The following is a 13,059-nucleotide window of genomic DNA, read 5'->3' on the forward strand; positions in this document are numbered from 1 at the left end:
ATGAGTAAAAAAAAATTAGGTAAATTAAGTGTATGTCCAAGCAATATTATAGAAGATCCAAACTAAGATGGAACCTGTGACCCCTATTTTTTTTCTTTCTTCCTGAGCCTTTGAATAATATTTAGTACATTTGATTCTTTGTCATTATTAGATGCAATAAGTTATTTTGCATAAGCTCAAAAATAAATAAATCTAAACAGACCTTCTTCAAAATTAGGGCTTAAACCTAAGGTGCTTGTAAGCATGACCAAGGACGATATCTCGAATCACCTATCATAGTTACCACTAGAGGTAATCGTTGATTGCAAAACTCCTTCAAACGATTGAAAGATTGGTGCTATAAATGATAGAATTGTACTTTTTGCGTCCCCTGAATATCCTCGGTCACCCACTGAAATTACCAAACTAACCCTCTCGCTTTCTAGAATGCGAGCACTTTTTCGCACTCTAAGTAGCGAGTGTCAATATTTTTAGCTCAAATCCACCCCCTAGAATGAAAAAAATCATGAAAAAAGGAGTTCACATTCTAGAAAGCGAACTCAGCTGCAGTTTGCTATCTAGACGGCGAATGTAGCTGCAGTTCGCATTCTAGGAAGCGAACTCAGCTGTAGTTTGCATTCTAGAAAGCGAACTCTCCCCCCCCCCCCAATTTTTTCTATTTACACACTCGCTTTCTAAATAGCGAGAGAGGTAAAATGGAGTTTTCAGATGGTGGCCATGTATGTAGAGGGCGCCAGAAGTAAATCTCTAAATGATAATGACTCAACAACTAGGAAACAAAATGGCCTAGTCCAAATATCTTACGGATGACCAACAAAGAAGCCCACAATGGAAAGGTCACTAGGCCCACCAATGTGTCCAGACCCAGTTCATAACTTAACCTCGAGATAATTTCTCTTTCAACCCTGAGGCTTTCTTTTATATTCCTAAAATCTCATTTTGTCCTTCAAAATTCAAAAAAATTGGAACACAAAATTTCGGTTTTTACGAACCGAAACAATTGGAACACAAAATCTTTCGATTTATATTAACTGACATTATTTGACCAATGTTTCTATACTCATGATATTGGTACGAAATTTCCGTTGTCGTTAGTTAATGATGACTAATTTTTATCGAGAAATTTATGGTACTATCTTTGATCTTTAATATAAGAAAAAAATTACTTTTTAAATTGGATAACTTATATTTGACCTATATATTTAAAAATGCAACTCATTTTAGGATAACGGAAAGAGTCATTTAAAATATAAAAAAAAAATAAAAAAATTCAATTTCCAATCACTTTTTTTTTGACAAACACTACATAACTTCTTTTTTTTACGATAAAATTTTCAGTCATAAAATTTAGGGTAAATAGTGTCATACCCCCCTGCAAAATAGGCGAGTTTTGCGTTACCCCCCCTGCAAAATATTTTTTTGAGATTACCCCCTGCAATGTCAAGATTCCTTGCGTTACCCCCCTGGCTCAACAAGTGGGCATATGACATGGACGAATCTTGACGTGGCATGACACGTGGAAATTAATTTATTTTTTAATTAAAAAAAAATGAAAAAAACTTTTTTTTTACGGTAACTTTTTTTTTAAAGAAATTTTTTTTTTTAAAAAAATTTTTTTTAAAGAAATTTTTTTTTTTTAAAGAAATTTTTTTTTTTAAAAAAAAATTTTTTTAAAGAAACTTTTTTTTTAAAGGAATTTTTTTATTTAAAGAAACTTTTTTTTTCGCTCCGTTCATATGCAGCGATTGTTCTTCGTTTTCAATTTCAATTTGGGGTTAGGGCAAAGCGATTGTTCTTGCGTTACTATGTGATTGCAGTTTTTTTTTTTTGGTTACTCTATTATTATTATTATTAGTTTTTTGGTTACTATTATTATTATTAGTTTTTTTTTCATCTTCGTTTTTTTTTTGGTTACTCTATTATTAGTTATTATATATATATAAGAATTTTTTTTATATATATATAATAACAACTTAGTCAAAAAAAAAAACTTTCTTTTAAGTAAGTTCATAAAAATATAACAACTTTTAAGTTTTTTTTTCATTTTTTTAATTAAAAACTCACATTAATTAATGAGTTGGCAATTAAAAATAAATAAAAAATAAATTAATTTCCACGTGTCATGCCACGTCAAGATTCTTCCATGTCATATGCCCACTTGTTGAGTCAGGGGGGTAACGCAAGGAATCTTGACATTGCAGGGGGTAATCTCAAAAAAATATTTTGCAGGGGGTAACGCAAAACTCGCCTATTTTGCAGGGGGTATGACACTATTTACCCTAAAATTTAAACACTATAACTTGTCGCTCACTATGGCTATGAACGTTTGTGTTTGTTTCTAGTTCTAGTTGTTTTTAGAATAAAAATAGAATCCCTAAAAATTTGTAGACTGGACTCACTTGGTCAGTTAGAAAGCAACAAACAGGCATTGCAGCAACGCCACTGGATATCGTTGTCGTCTCACTCTCAACTGTAAGTCTTTTTTTTAGTCTTCATAATCGCAAATAAACAAATAGAGATTATTTAGAGTTCATTGAACACAACTTATTATAAATTGTTACTAGTGTTCATAGAATAGAATAGAATAGAACCCTTCCTCTAGAGATTAAATGAAAAGCGCTTTCCATTATGTAACTAAGGCCCTCTTTGGATTAGCTTATTTTTCAGCTTATGCAATATAAATTAGGTTTTATGCTATTTTATAAGTACACACTGGTGAAAATTGTATTTTTTTAAGCTATTTTATCATAAACTACCTTGACAAACTTATAATAATACATAAAAATTATATAATCTGTTTGCATAAGCTCAAAAATAAGCTAATCCAAACGGGGCCTAATTACTTAAGTTGGGGCAGCAGTGGGTGTGTGATTCAGGCAGTAGAAATTAAATTAAGGTAAAAGACTCGAGATCGAAATAGAAATCAAATGTGAATAAGAAATCTCACATTATTGAATGGAAATTTGAGTGTTCAGGCTCTCAGACTTTGTTTGCGAGTTGGTTTTTGGAGGGGAGGTAAAGTGAGGGCTTACTTATCTAAATGTGATTTTAAGTATTATATGATCATTTATCATGCTCGAGTCTTGTAATTTCTTTAACTTAATTCATAATTCAATTTGTATACTCTTTGAAGTTGTTCTCAAGTCTCTGTATTATGATTCGAGTACTTTGATTCCCGAATGACAACACTTCCTCTTCTCTATTCTCATGTGAATTGACTCTTTTATGTGATTGGTTTTTTCAAGAATGCTGAGAAATATCATATATAAAAGCATTTTGTGATATTCACACGCAGAATAATCTGAAATATGACTCGGCATTCTGCAAAAAGTGTTATGATCATAATATATAGGATCAAGTATTCTGCAAGTTTGCTCACTTTTTGATTTCACATATAGGAATTGTTTTTTGTCTCAATAGAGTTCGGATCCATGTCATTTACAATGGATGGAAATAAGAGGCAGAGAAGAGAACCAAACTGTAATTCACTATTTTGTTCCAAATTGAGATGTAGTTTATCTTATATTATTATTAACTAAAGTCTGAATGAATTATTTGTAAACTAATGAATTGATTAGAATACATAATTGAGTAAAATAATATATTAAAATAACAATAATGTCAACTATTATGTTCCTCCATCTATCAACCTTTTTCAATTATCTCAGCATGATTTAATTATCTGGTTTTTTTCTATAAGTAATTATCTTGTTATTTAATATGAGTTTAGCTCTTCAGATTTGTCTCTTAAATTTGGCCTTTAGTCATTTACGAAATAGATAGCTTTTGTACTTTTGTTAATTAGAGGTAATACATATGCATGATGTGTTTATATCTGATACTGATTTCCTGCAGCGGATTCTTTATTTGAAGAAAACATTAAGACAACACAAATAAAATTTGAAACTGTACCTTGAATGTTTATTAATTTGCTTGAATTTGCAGTTCACCTATGACTCTGTCCAACAAGAAGGCCAACTACGCTGATCACATTGATCGAATCAGTGACTTACCATGTAATGTCATTGATGGCATCCTAAAACATTTGAACATTCAAGAGCTAGTTTGTACCAGTCTCCTGTCTAGAAAGTGGAGGTATGTGTGGAATACAGTCCCACAACTTGTGTTTTGTGAAGACTTTTTCTTTAGGTTCAAGTTCAAGGATCTCGATGATCCTAGCCCTGACATTAATAGAATTATCAACGAAGTTCTTTTGCAACACAATGGTCCGATATATAGGTTTACTCTGGACATCCCTTGGTTTTCCAATATCTTGATCACAGCCGAATACTTCAATAAGTGGCTTCTGTTTTTGTCAAAGAGAGGCATTAAAGATCTTGCGATTTTCAATTATGGAATATTTTCTAATAAAATGCCATCTCATGTCTTCTCTTGTCAAGAATTGACTCACTTATGGTTTGCTGGATTTAACGTGTCTGTTCCGCCCAATTTCTGTGGCTTAAAAAGTTTGCTTGTCCTTGACTTACAACGTAATACATATGAGTTTGGTGCACTTGAGACTCTTATGTCTGGCTGCCCATTACTTAAAGAGCTTAGCATAGAATTATTTGGAGATATCAAGTCAATTTGTCTCAAGAAAGCAAAGAATTTGATTGATCTTCGACTCATGGTTAATCAGGAAAGTGTATCTGGTTTGATCAAAAGTTTACCAAATATTCAGAGGCTCACTCTAGAATCATGTTGCGACAAGGTTAGGAAACAACAACACCACCAATATCAGTCTATTTATTATGGTTCTTTTGGATAATATTCTGACCCGTATGTTTGTTTGGTAGATTTTATCTGAATTTAATTGTTTCTAAAATCAATTCTATCTAATATTGTATATTTGAAAGAAAAGCAATGTTGCATTTCTTTGATGGTTGAATCCAATGTTTCCAATACTTACATTGAAAGTTGTGTTATCTCCACTTGAAATGTTGTACAAATATATCTAATAGCTTTGTTGTTTATATGTGTAGACGCTCTATGCAGATATCATTTCTCCTTCACATCTGATAAGCTTAAAGTATCTGAAATTACATTTTGTGAGTTTGGATGAAAGAGGAGAGCTTTTTTATATTGTCAGTGTACTCAAAAGTGCTTCTAACCTGGTGGAACTTGTTATAGAGGTGAGGTGACCATGAATATCCTATGCTTTCTTAGCTTTTCTTTTTATTGTCACATTTTGACTCGTTTATTTTTTATAATTTAGAGTAACAACATTAGTGGTGGACAAGAGCCTGACCAATTGGAGGAGTTAGAACGCGATAGTTGTTGCTTTAGTCAACTTCAGACAGTGAATATCAGAGTTGGAACCACCGACTTTAAACATGCAATGAGTTTGATACAGTTAATACTTGCAAATTCCTCATCATTAAAGACTCTTGCTTTTAAAGTTGATTTTGGTCATCGAAAATTGGATCCTGCCGTGCTGTTGAGCATTTCACGAAATTTGTTACTAATGGAACGAGCATCACAAAGAGCACGTGTTGAATTTACTCACTGAAAGATAGATTTTCAATTGTGAAAAGTATTTGATTTTAGTTTTCAACACCACAATTCCCAACACTTATAAATAACATTTTATAAGCATGTTTTTGTGATCAGCATTCCTCAGGAATGGTTTTGCAGTCATCAAAGTCTTGATCTTATGCCTCCTAAAAATTTTCCTGATCATCTTTGTTAGTTTCTTAACATAAATCTAGTGAAGCCTGAGAACTTTATCTTCCATGTTTTCTACCTGTTTCAGTAGGCCGGTCAAAATTGTCGATTTTATTGGCAAGTTCATCTTTTATTTCTTGGTTTTCTCCTTCAGCGGATGATCTATTTGCACTCTTGAATTCGTACTCGGTATCTCATCTTTGAAATTCCTTTGTATCTACTTATCCGGCTACTTAGCGATATAGAAATGCTTCTTTATCATTTTATCCTACCTCGGTGAATTACCTTTTCTATTGTAATATGTACGACATTTATTCGATGAATAACCAATAGCATGGCAATCAGAGCAACCCAACATCAAAATTAAAAGCAAATTCAACTCTTTAAACAAGAAGAAAATTGGGCAAAATTTCTAACAAATCAAGATCTAACAATTTGTTTTTGCATCATATCTAAATTTCTTGCTACTGGTTGCTTTCTCTAAAGCAAGAGGAATACCAATACCTCTGGCAATTGCAAAAAATAAAAAGAAAATTGTGGCCTCCAATATTTAGCATATGTTTTTGCATCATATCTTTAACATTATTCTTTCATGGAGGAGATTTTTGCAACTAATTAACAATATTAACAACATAATCATCCTCCGAAATCTTTATGGCTACTGCATCCCCCTTGAAGCAAAGTGTCGATAGTTGGGTTAAAATAATGTCACAGATGATCTTCAAAACTCGAATGTTTTTTGTTGATTGTGTATAATACCACGAATCTTCTTCAAAATCGGGGTTTAGAGTAGTGTTGCTCGAACCATGTTGGTGGTGTTATTATGATTATGAACCTGAGGTGCGTGTAAGCGTGATATAACCATGGAATATTTCTTGAATGAGCTCCCATGGAATATCTTATAATCTCTTTTTGTTTGTGTCACTCATTTCTACTCTCCTTGGTTTTTTCCAAATATAATTCATCAGGTACACCTTACAGGTTGCTTCCTCTTTGCACTATGTCATTTCTTCAGCGTGGTACTACAAATGCAGAATTTGTATTACCTTGACGTCGGGCTGCACTTTGCACATCCAATGTCTTTCCTTAAGTTTAGGGCTCACATCACGGTTATCTATACCAACTTTATTAATTCACGACGTTAACTTCCTCCTTACATCGCATTTGTTACCATGTCTCCTCTTATTAGTTTAACAACGATCCTTACTTCAATTACTGACACTACTCATGAATTAGGTCTTTTTCTAAATCTTCAAGCTTCACTGACCATCCTTTCAATTGAGTACTTTCTCTGACTCACTAGACTAGATTGGTATCTCACCTGGTTTACTAGGTTTGAATTCACGTCGATTCCTGGAACACCGAGTGATTCTATAAAGTTGAATATTCAGCGTATTTTCTAATAAAAAAAACTATTCTATCTTCAAAATTCCTCGTTGTGGACTTCACAAATCTTAGGCGAGATAATGTTTTCTATATTTGAAAATAAAATAGATATTTTCGTATTTTTTATAGTTGTAATATGGGTAAAAAGTTCTCATGTGGTTCAATAAAGGCACAAAAATTCTTGTTTTTATTCTATCTATTGTTACTTATTTTGTTCAAACTCATAACCAATTTCTAAATCAAATACTAATATAATAAACATTGTCAAGTGCAATCCCATATTTTTTAACGGATGAAACACAGAATGAATATTTGATACAGTTCATACTTGCAAATTCCTCATCATTGAAGACTCTTACTTTTAACATTTCTGATGGTTATGAGAAATTTGATGCACCTTTACTATTAAGCAAGGTTATCAAAACCGGACCGGACCGGCCGGTCGGACCGTGAACCGGTCATGAAAACGGTTCGGTTTTGAGCAAAAATCGGATAGGAAACCGACCGGCAAAAAAACGCGTGAACCGAGGTCGAACCGGGTTGAACCGGCGAACCGATCGGACGGTTCAAGCGGTTTTGCAGATTTTTATTTTTTTTTTTAAAAAAGGGCAAAACGACGTCGTTTTAATTTTTTTATTTTTAAAAAAATCTGAAACAAAACAACGACGTTGTAGGAATAGGAAATGTTTTTGTTTTTCATCTATTTTTCATTTGGTTTGAATTATAAATTTTATTTTATTTTGACTTGTTACATTTTATCTTTTTAATGTGTGAAATTATGAAATATTCAACAATTATTCATATATATTTATTTATATATTAATTAAAATATATATTTAATTAAAAATGGTTCGACCCCGATTGAACCCGGTCCGACCAATTGAACCTTGAACCGGTGAACTCGCCGATTCGATGACCGGTCCGGTTCTGACAACCTTGCTATTAAGGATTTCTCGAGACTTGTTACAGATGAAACGAGCATCGCAAAAAGCATACGTTAAATTCCTTCACGGATAGATGTTCAAATAGTTCAGTTGTGAAATGTATTTTGATTTTAGCTTTCAACATCATATTTCTTCATTATTTCTATGCTTTATTTGATTTTCTAGGATTGGATTATGTATTGGGTATTCTACTAGCCTACTTGCCCAATTGGTTTATTAAATGATTCATAAATTGTATTCACTGCTAAATTTATTTCACATCCCACTACCCACTTTCTCACCACACCCCTGGAAATTCCATTTTTGCCCTTGATCAAAAAATTCGGAACTTGTTTTCCGAATTTTTTTAGTTCAAATTTGGAAAAAATTCTGAAAACACATTCCGAAATTGTTTTTGAAGGCAAAAAAATTCGGAAAACGCGTTCCGAATTTTTTGACCAAGGGCAAAATTGGAATTTCCAGGAGTGTGGTGAGAAAGTGGGTAGGTGGGATGAGAAATTTTCAATTTTTAGACAATTATTATGGTTTATTAAACCCAAATGTGTCAAGTAACACTAGAGAATGGTCATTTAAATCCCTTCATTATTGGATTTGGATTGTCTAAAGTCACATTTTCCTATATTTGCTATATTTTTTAGTTAAAATTTTAAGGTATTTTTGTCTTTACAACATTCATGATGTGTTGATATATTATTGGATGCATCAGAATACACAACAATTAAACTTTAAATGTACGCTGCATTTTCTTTTTCTTAATAAACATTTGCTTAAATGTAGGATAACTTAAGGAACTCAAATGTAGATAGTCCAAATTCAACTTTTATGGTGTCATCCAGTTTAACTCCTTTTATTTATAAATATCATGTTTAATGTAGATTGTTACTTGATTTTAATATCATTCGTGTTTTTAGTTTGTATCTGTTCCATCTATTTAAGAGTCCAGTTGTCCAGTCCCTTTCACAGATTTTTGACATGTGTCAATTAAAATTTTCAATGGCCTTGTTTAGAAGTTTGAAAATCAGTATTTTTTTTAGGAAAATGCTAACTAGTGCTCCTGGGACACTGGTTAAGGAGCTAAATAAGATATGAATGTATTGGAAATTGTGTAATCTACTTTTTATAAGTATAAAAAATGCTCTTTTCAATGTAAAAATTACTCCTTTTGGTATCCTTAACTAGTGCCCCGGGGGCACCGGTTAGCATTACCCTTTTTTTTAATAAGGGTAAAATATGTTTTTTGTCCCTATGTGAATTTTAATTTTCGTCCCTATAAAAATAAATCACTTGTTTTTATCCTTATAATTTTTTTTCTTTTGTTTTTGGCCAAGTGGTTAATTTTTGTTCATTCAATATTATAACTTTGTTATGTTTAAAATGCGTCTATATATCATGTTAAACATATATAAATTCATATTGTGTTAAAAAGAAATGTCAAAATTTTATCCATTAGGGACTAAAAACAAAGAATTTTTATTTGTAGGGTTGAAAACAAATAATTTTTTTTCTATATGAATGAAAACTAAAAGGCTAAATTGCATTTTTGGCCCTCTAAGTTTTACAAAGTTGCGATTTTAGCCCCCTATGTTTCAAAATAGCAGTTTTGGTCCCCTATGTTTGCCCCCTTTTGCAAAAGGCCAATTTTGACCAAGTCAACGCTGATGTGGCAAATCACTTAAGTGACTCAGCTGCCACATCAGCTTTTTTTACCACCTAATACTTAACAAAAAAAATTAAAATAAAAAAATAAAAATGAATGGAAAGGAAGCTTCAATTTCACACACACACACACATATATATATATATATATATATATATATATACTCTGTCAAAAAAAATTCACATATTGACACATTCCGGCGCCATAAGCGGTGGTGCCCTTAGTACTCAGTACTCACAATGAAGTTGAGCTTCAAATCAACTCTCCCAGATAGAGTTTAGGGAAAAGAGAAAGATTGGACATTGGATGTTTTCGGTGTTTTGTGGTGTTTGTTTATGGGTGTTCTTAAGATTTGTGCTAATGGTTATTGAAAAAGCTCAATCTTATCATATAACTTTAGTATCTTTTTTGTATGATTATTGTTTCTTATGAAATATTTAATTAGAGATTTTGAAATATTCAATTTAATCTTTGAAAGAGTTAAGTTCTGTACTTTTGTAAATTTGGAAGAGTCAACATGGTATTACTAATGCTAATACTAAGTTTTCAATTTGCATCTTCTTGTGAGTATATTGGTTTTAGTTTCTGGTTGCGTGGAATTATGTCTGCCTTTATGCAAGCTACTGAGTCGTTTGGAACAATATAGGAATTGTTTAAATTTCTCAACTCTTGCAGTATTACCTTGTCAACTATAATGAGCTTAGAGGTAGAAGAAGATGAAGTTCGGTGACTTCTTTCCATTCCTTTTTATTTTTTTTGTTAAGTATTAGGTGGCAAAAAAAGCTGATGTGGCAACTGAGTCACTTAAATGATTTGTCACATCAGCGTTGACTTGGTCAAAATTGACATTTTGCAAAAGGGGGCAAACATAGGGGGTCAAAAATGCTATTTTGAAACATAGGGGGCCAAAATTGCAACTTTGTAAAACTTAAGGGGCCAAAAATGAAGGGATTTAAGAGGGGTTTTTCATAAAAATTAATCCTCTTAGCGGAACAATCCCGATGAACGGATCTTGATTAAACCATTAATCACAAATCAACGAACACAAAACCACAAGTTTATGTGTTTACCTCTTGAAGTGCAGAACCTTTGAAGTAGAAACTATTTCTGATCACGAGCAAAGCAAGGTAGCGATGCATCTACTCAGTCCACACGAACAGAACTTCTCCGATGACCGGTGCTAGCCAATTCCACCAGAGATTCAGAGAGAACAGGGTTTAGAGAACGGCGGCTAGGTTTCTAAAAATTTTAGGACTAACTCTTAGGTTAAAATTCAGCACATAAGTGTATTCTTTTTATAGACTTATTTGAGTATCCACCGTACCTTACGGTGTGCTGTATTTTACTTAAGTGCACCATACTTTACGGTGTGCCGCGCTTCTCTAATTAAATAATAAGTCATACTTAATTATTTAATTACTAATAAGTCCTACTTATTATTTTATAAATAAGTCTTACTTATTTATTTCTCTCATCTATCTGTCCTTTGTGTGTGACCCTATAGGTTCTCGTAACGTTGGCAATAATATTAAATCACATATTTAATATTATAAACAGTGAGCGGTATCTAGCAACACATCACTGCTACCCAAGTGACGAGAATGTCATGTGATCTGACGAAACCTTTCCATGATAACGATCGTGTGTATAATTACCCCTTTGCCCTTATATCTATATTGAACACAAGGCATAGATCGTGTCATCCTTGTATGGTTCAATATCTTATTTCTTGATCCCAGAATATACTGAGTAACGAATAAGCTCAATATCTCATATTGACTTAGTTCGGCGTGGCCACGCATTTTATCAGTCATATTCCATCAAGAGGCCCGTAGATATTACTCCTGTTATGCATGAGGGGCAAATTCCATCTAGGTCACTCATGTCCCTCAGCATGATTTGTGGAGTACCCATCAACCGACTTTATAGTCATCCTGTTACGGACAATGTTTGAACGGCAACTAAGTACTCTACTCCACATCTAGGGTCCATAGTGGTTTCAGGTCGAAGGGTGGTATACACCATTATCACTATGAGAATAACTTATGACATTTTTCATAACACACTATGTAGTATTCTCATGGTGGGTCAATCCAATATAAATATTACTCCTAATATTTATATCTATGTGAAGACTTGATATCTCATATCCATGACACGTGAGATGAGGTCATCAGTCTACTCACATAATAGTCTCTATGTTTTACTGTTATCCCACATCACAGTAAAACTTGACTACGGATACTTTAAGAATAATGTCCTTATGTTTAATGGAGTCTCACTATTAAGTCACACTTAATGTTCCATTAATTAGACTAGCTATTCTAGGGACTTTATTAGTTTGAAACAAACATAATAAATAAATGCCTTATTATATATATTAAATATATAAATCAAAGTCATGATACAAAAGAAGATTCTATCAAAACAGATTGGCTTTTAGGGCTTACTCCAACAATCTCCCACTAGCACTAAAGCCAATCAGATATTAACTCAACATCTATTGGACTAGCGTGATCATCAAGCATATTCTATGCAAGATTTTCAATTTGTGGATAAGGAACTCTTTCCTGTGTTGATAACCGACACATCTTCCAATTTACACTTTCGATCTTCTATCAAAAGGAAATAAAGTGTCAAAACTTATATTTGAATCGTTGGTGAGATCTAGTTTTCCCTTGCTTGCAAGATTAAACCGTTACCATCTTTAATGAGGTCAAGGGAATCTGCAACATAAGGAAAACAATTTCCTACCTCATCTTATGAGATAGACGATTCAAATCATATATTTGACCTTTGTAATAGATATATCAATCTTCTGAAGCTTGTAAGCTTGCAGAGTTGACATCCGAGCATAAAGTTTATTCCAGACTACAACCTGGGTATACTGTTCTTCGATTTGGAAAATCAGTATCATTGTAACTCATTTACAATGATCCTTTCCAGATCTGATCAAAAGTCCATCCTTAGTCCTTTTAAGACATCCATGGATAATCTTATAATTATCTAGTGATTAAGACTAGAAATAATTTTGGTACCTAATCTTTATGCTAATAGCATATAAGATATCTGGTCTAGTACATATCATGATGTACATGATCAATCCAATTGCCAAATCATATGGATACTTCTCATGTATCCCTTTCTCATCCAATGAGGTTGGATATTGTCTTTGAGACAAAATTACATCATGTGACGTATGCATTAATTTCAATAAAATTAAGCACATGAGGTGTCTGTATACTTCATCAAATATGTACATAGGCTAAGGTTGAGATATGTCAACAATCTATCTCTATAGATCATGATTCCTAACTTTTAGGAAGTCTCACCAAAGTATTTCATCAAGAAACAATTACCTAATCATGTCTAACATGTGTAGCGTATGAAAATTGTCTTGATGATTAA

The 13,059-nt window shown here is 32.7% G+C and overlaps 1 protein-coding gene across 1 annotated transcript; it reads left to right on the plus strand.

Moving 5' to 3' along the window:
* Nucleotides 1-2,326: 2,326 nt before the first annotated feature.
* Nucleotides 2,327-5,957, plus strand: LOC123911621 (F-box/FBD/LRR-repeat protein At1g13570-like). Its single transcript, XM_045963076.1, has 4 exons — nt 2,327-2,472; nt 3,946-4,711; nt 4,983-5,132; nt 5,216-5,957. Exons 2-4 carry the CDS (start codon nt 3,953-3,955, stop codon nt 5,507-5,509), a joined length of 1,203 nt encoding a protein of 400 aa, XP_045819032.1. The 5' UTR covers nt 2,327-2,472; nt 3,946-3,952; the 3' UTR covers nt 5,510-5,957.
* The last annotated feature ends 7,102 nt before the right edge of the window (nt 5,958-13,059 follow it).

Source organism: Trifolium pratense, linkage group LG2 (assembly GCF_020283565.1).
Source record: "Trifolium pratense cultivar HEN17-A07 linkage group LG2, ARS_RC_1.1, whole genome shotgun sequence".
Lineage (NCBI taxonomy): Eukaryota > Viridiplantae > Streptophyta > Magnoliopsida > Fabales > Fabaceae > Trifolium > Trifolium pratense.

Excerpts from the sequence above, each read along its gene's own strand:
- LOC123911621 (XM_045963076.1), top strand. The coding sequence starts at position 3,953 with ATGACTCTGTCCAACAAGAAGGCCAACTACGCTGATCACATTGATCGA. Across the intron at positions 4,712-4,982 it reads TAGAATCATGTTGCGACAAG|ACGCTCTATGCAGATATCAT; the intron begins GTTAGGAAACAA and ends TTATATGTGTAG. Across the intron at positions 5,133-5,215 it reads TGGTGGAACTTGTTATAGAG|AGTAACAACATTAGTGGTGG; the intron begins GTGAGGTGACCA and ends TTTATAATTTAG.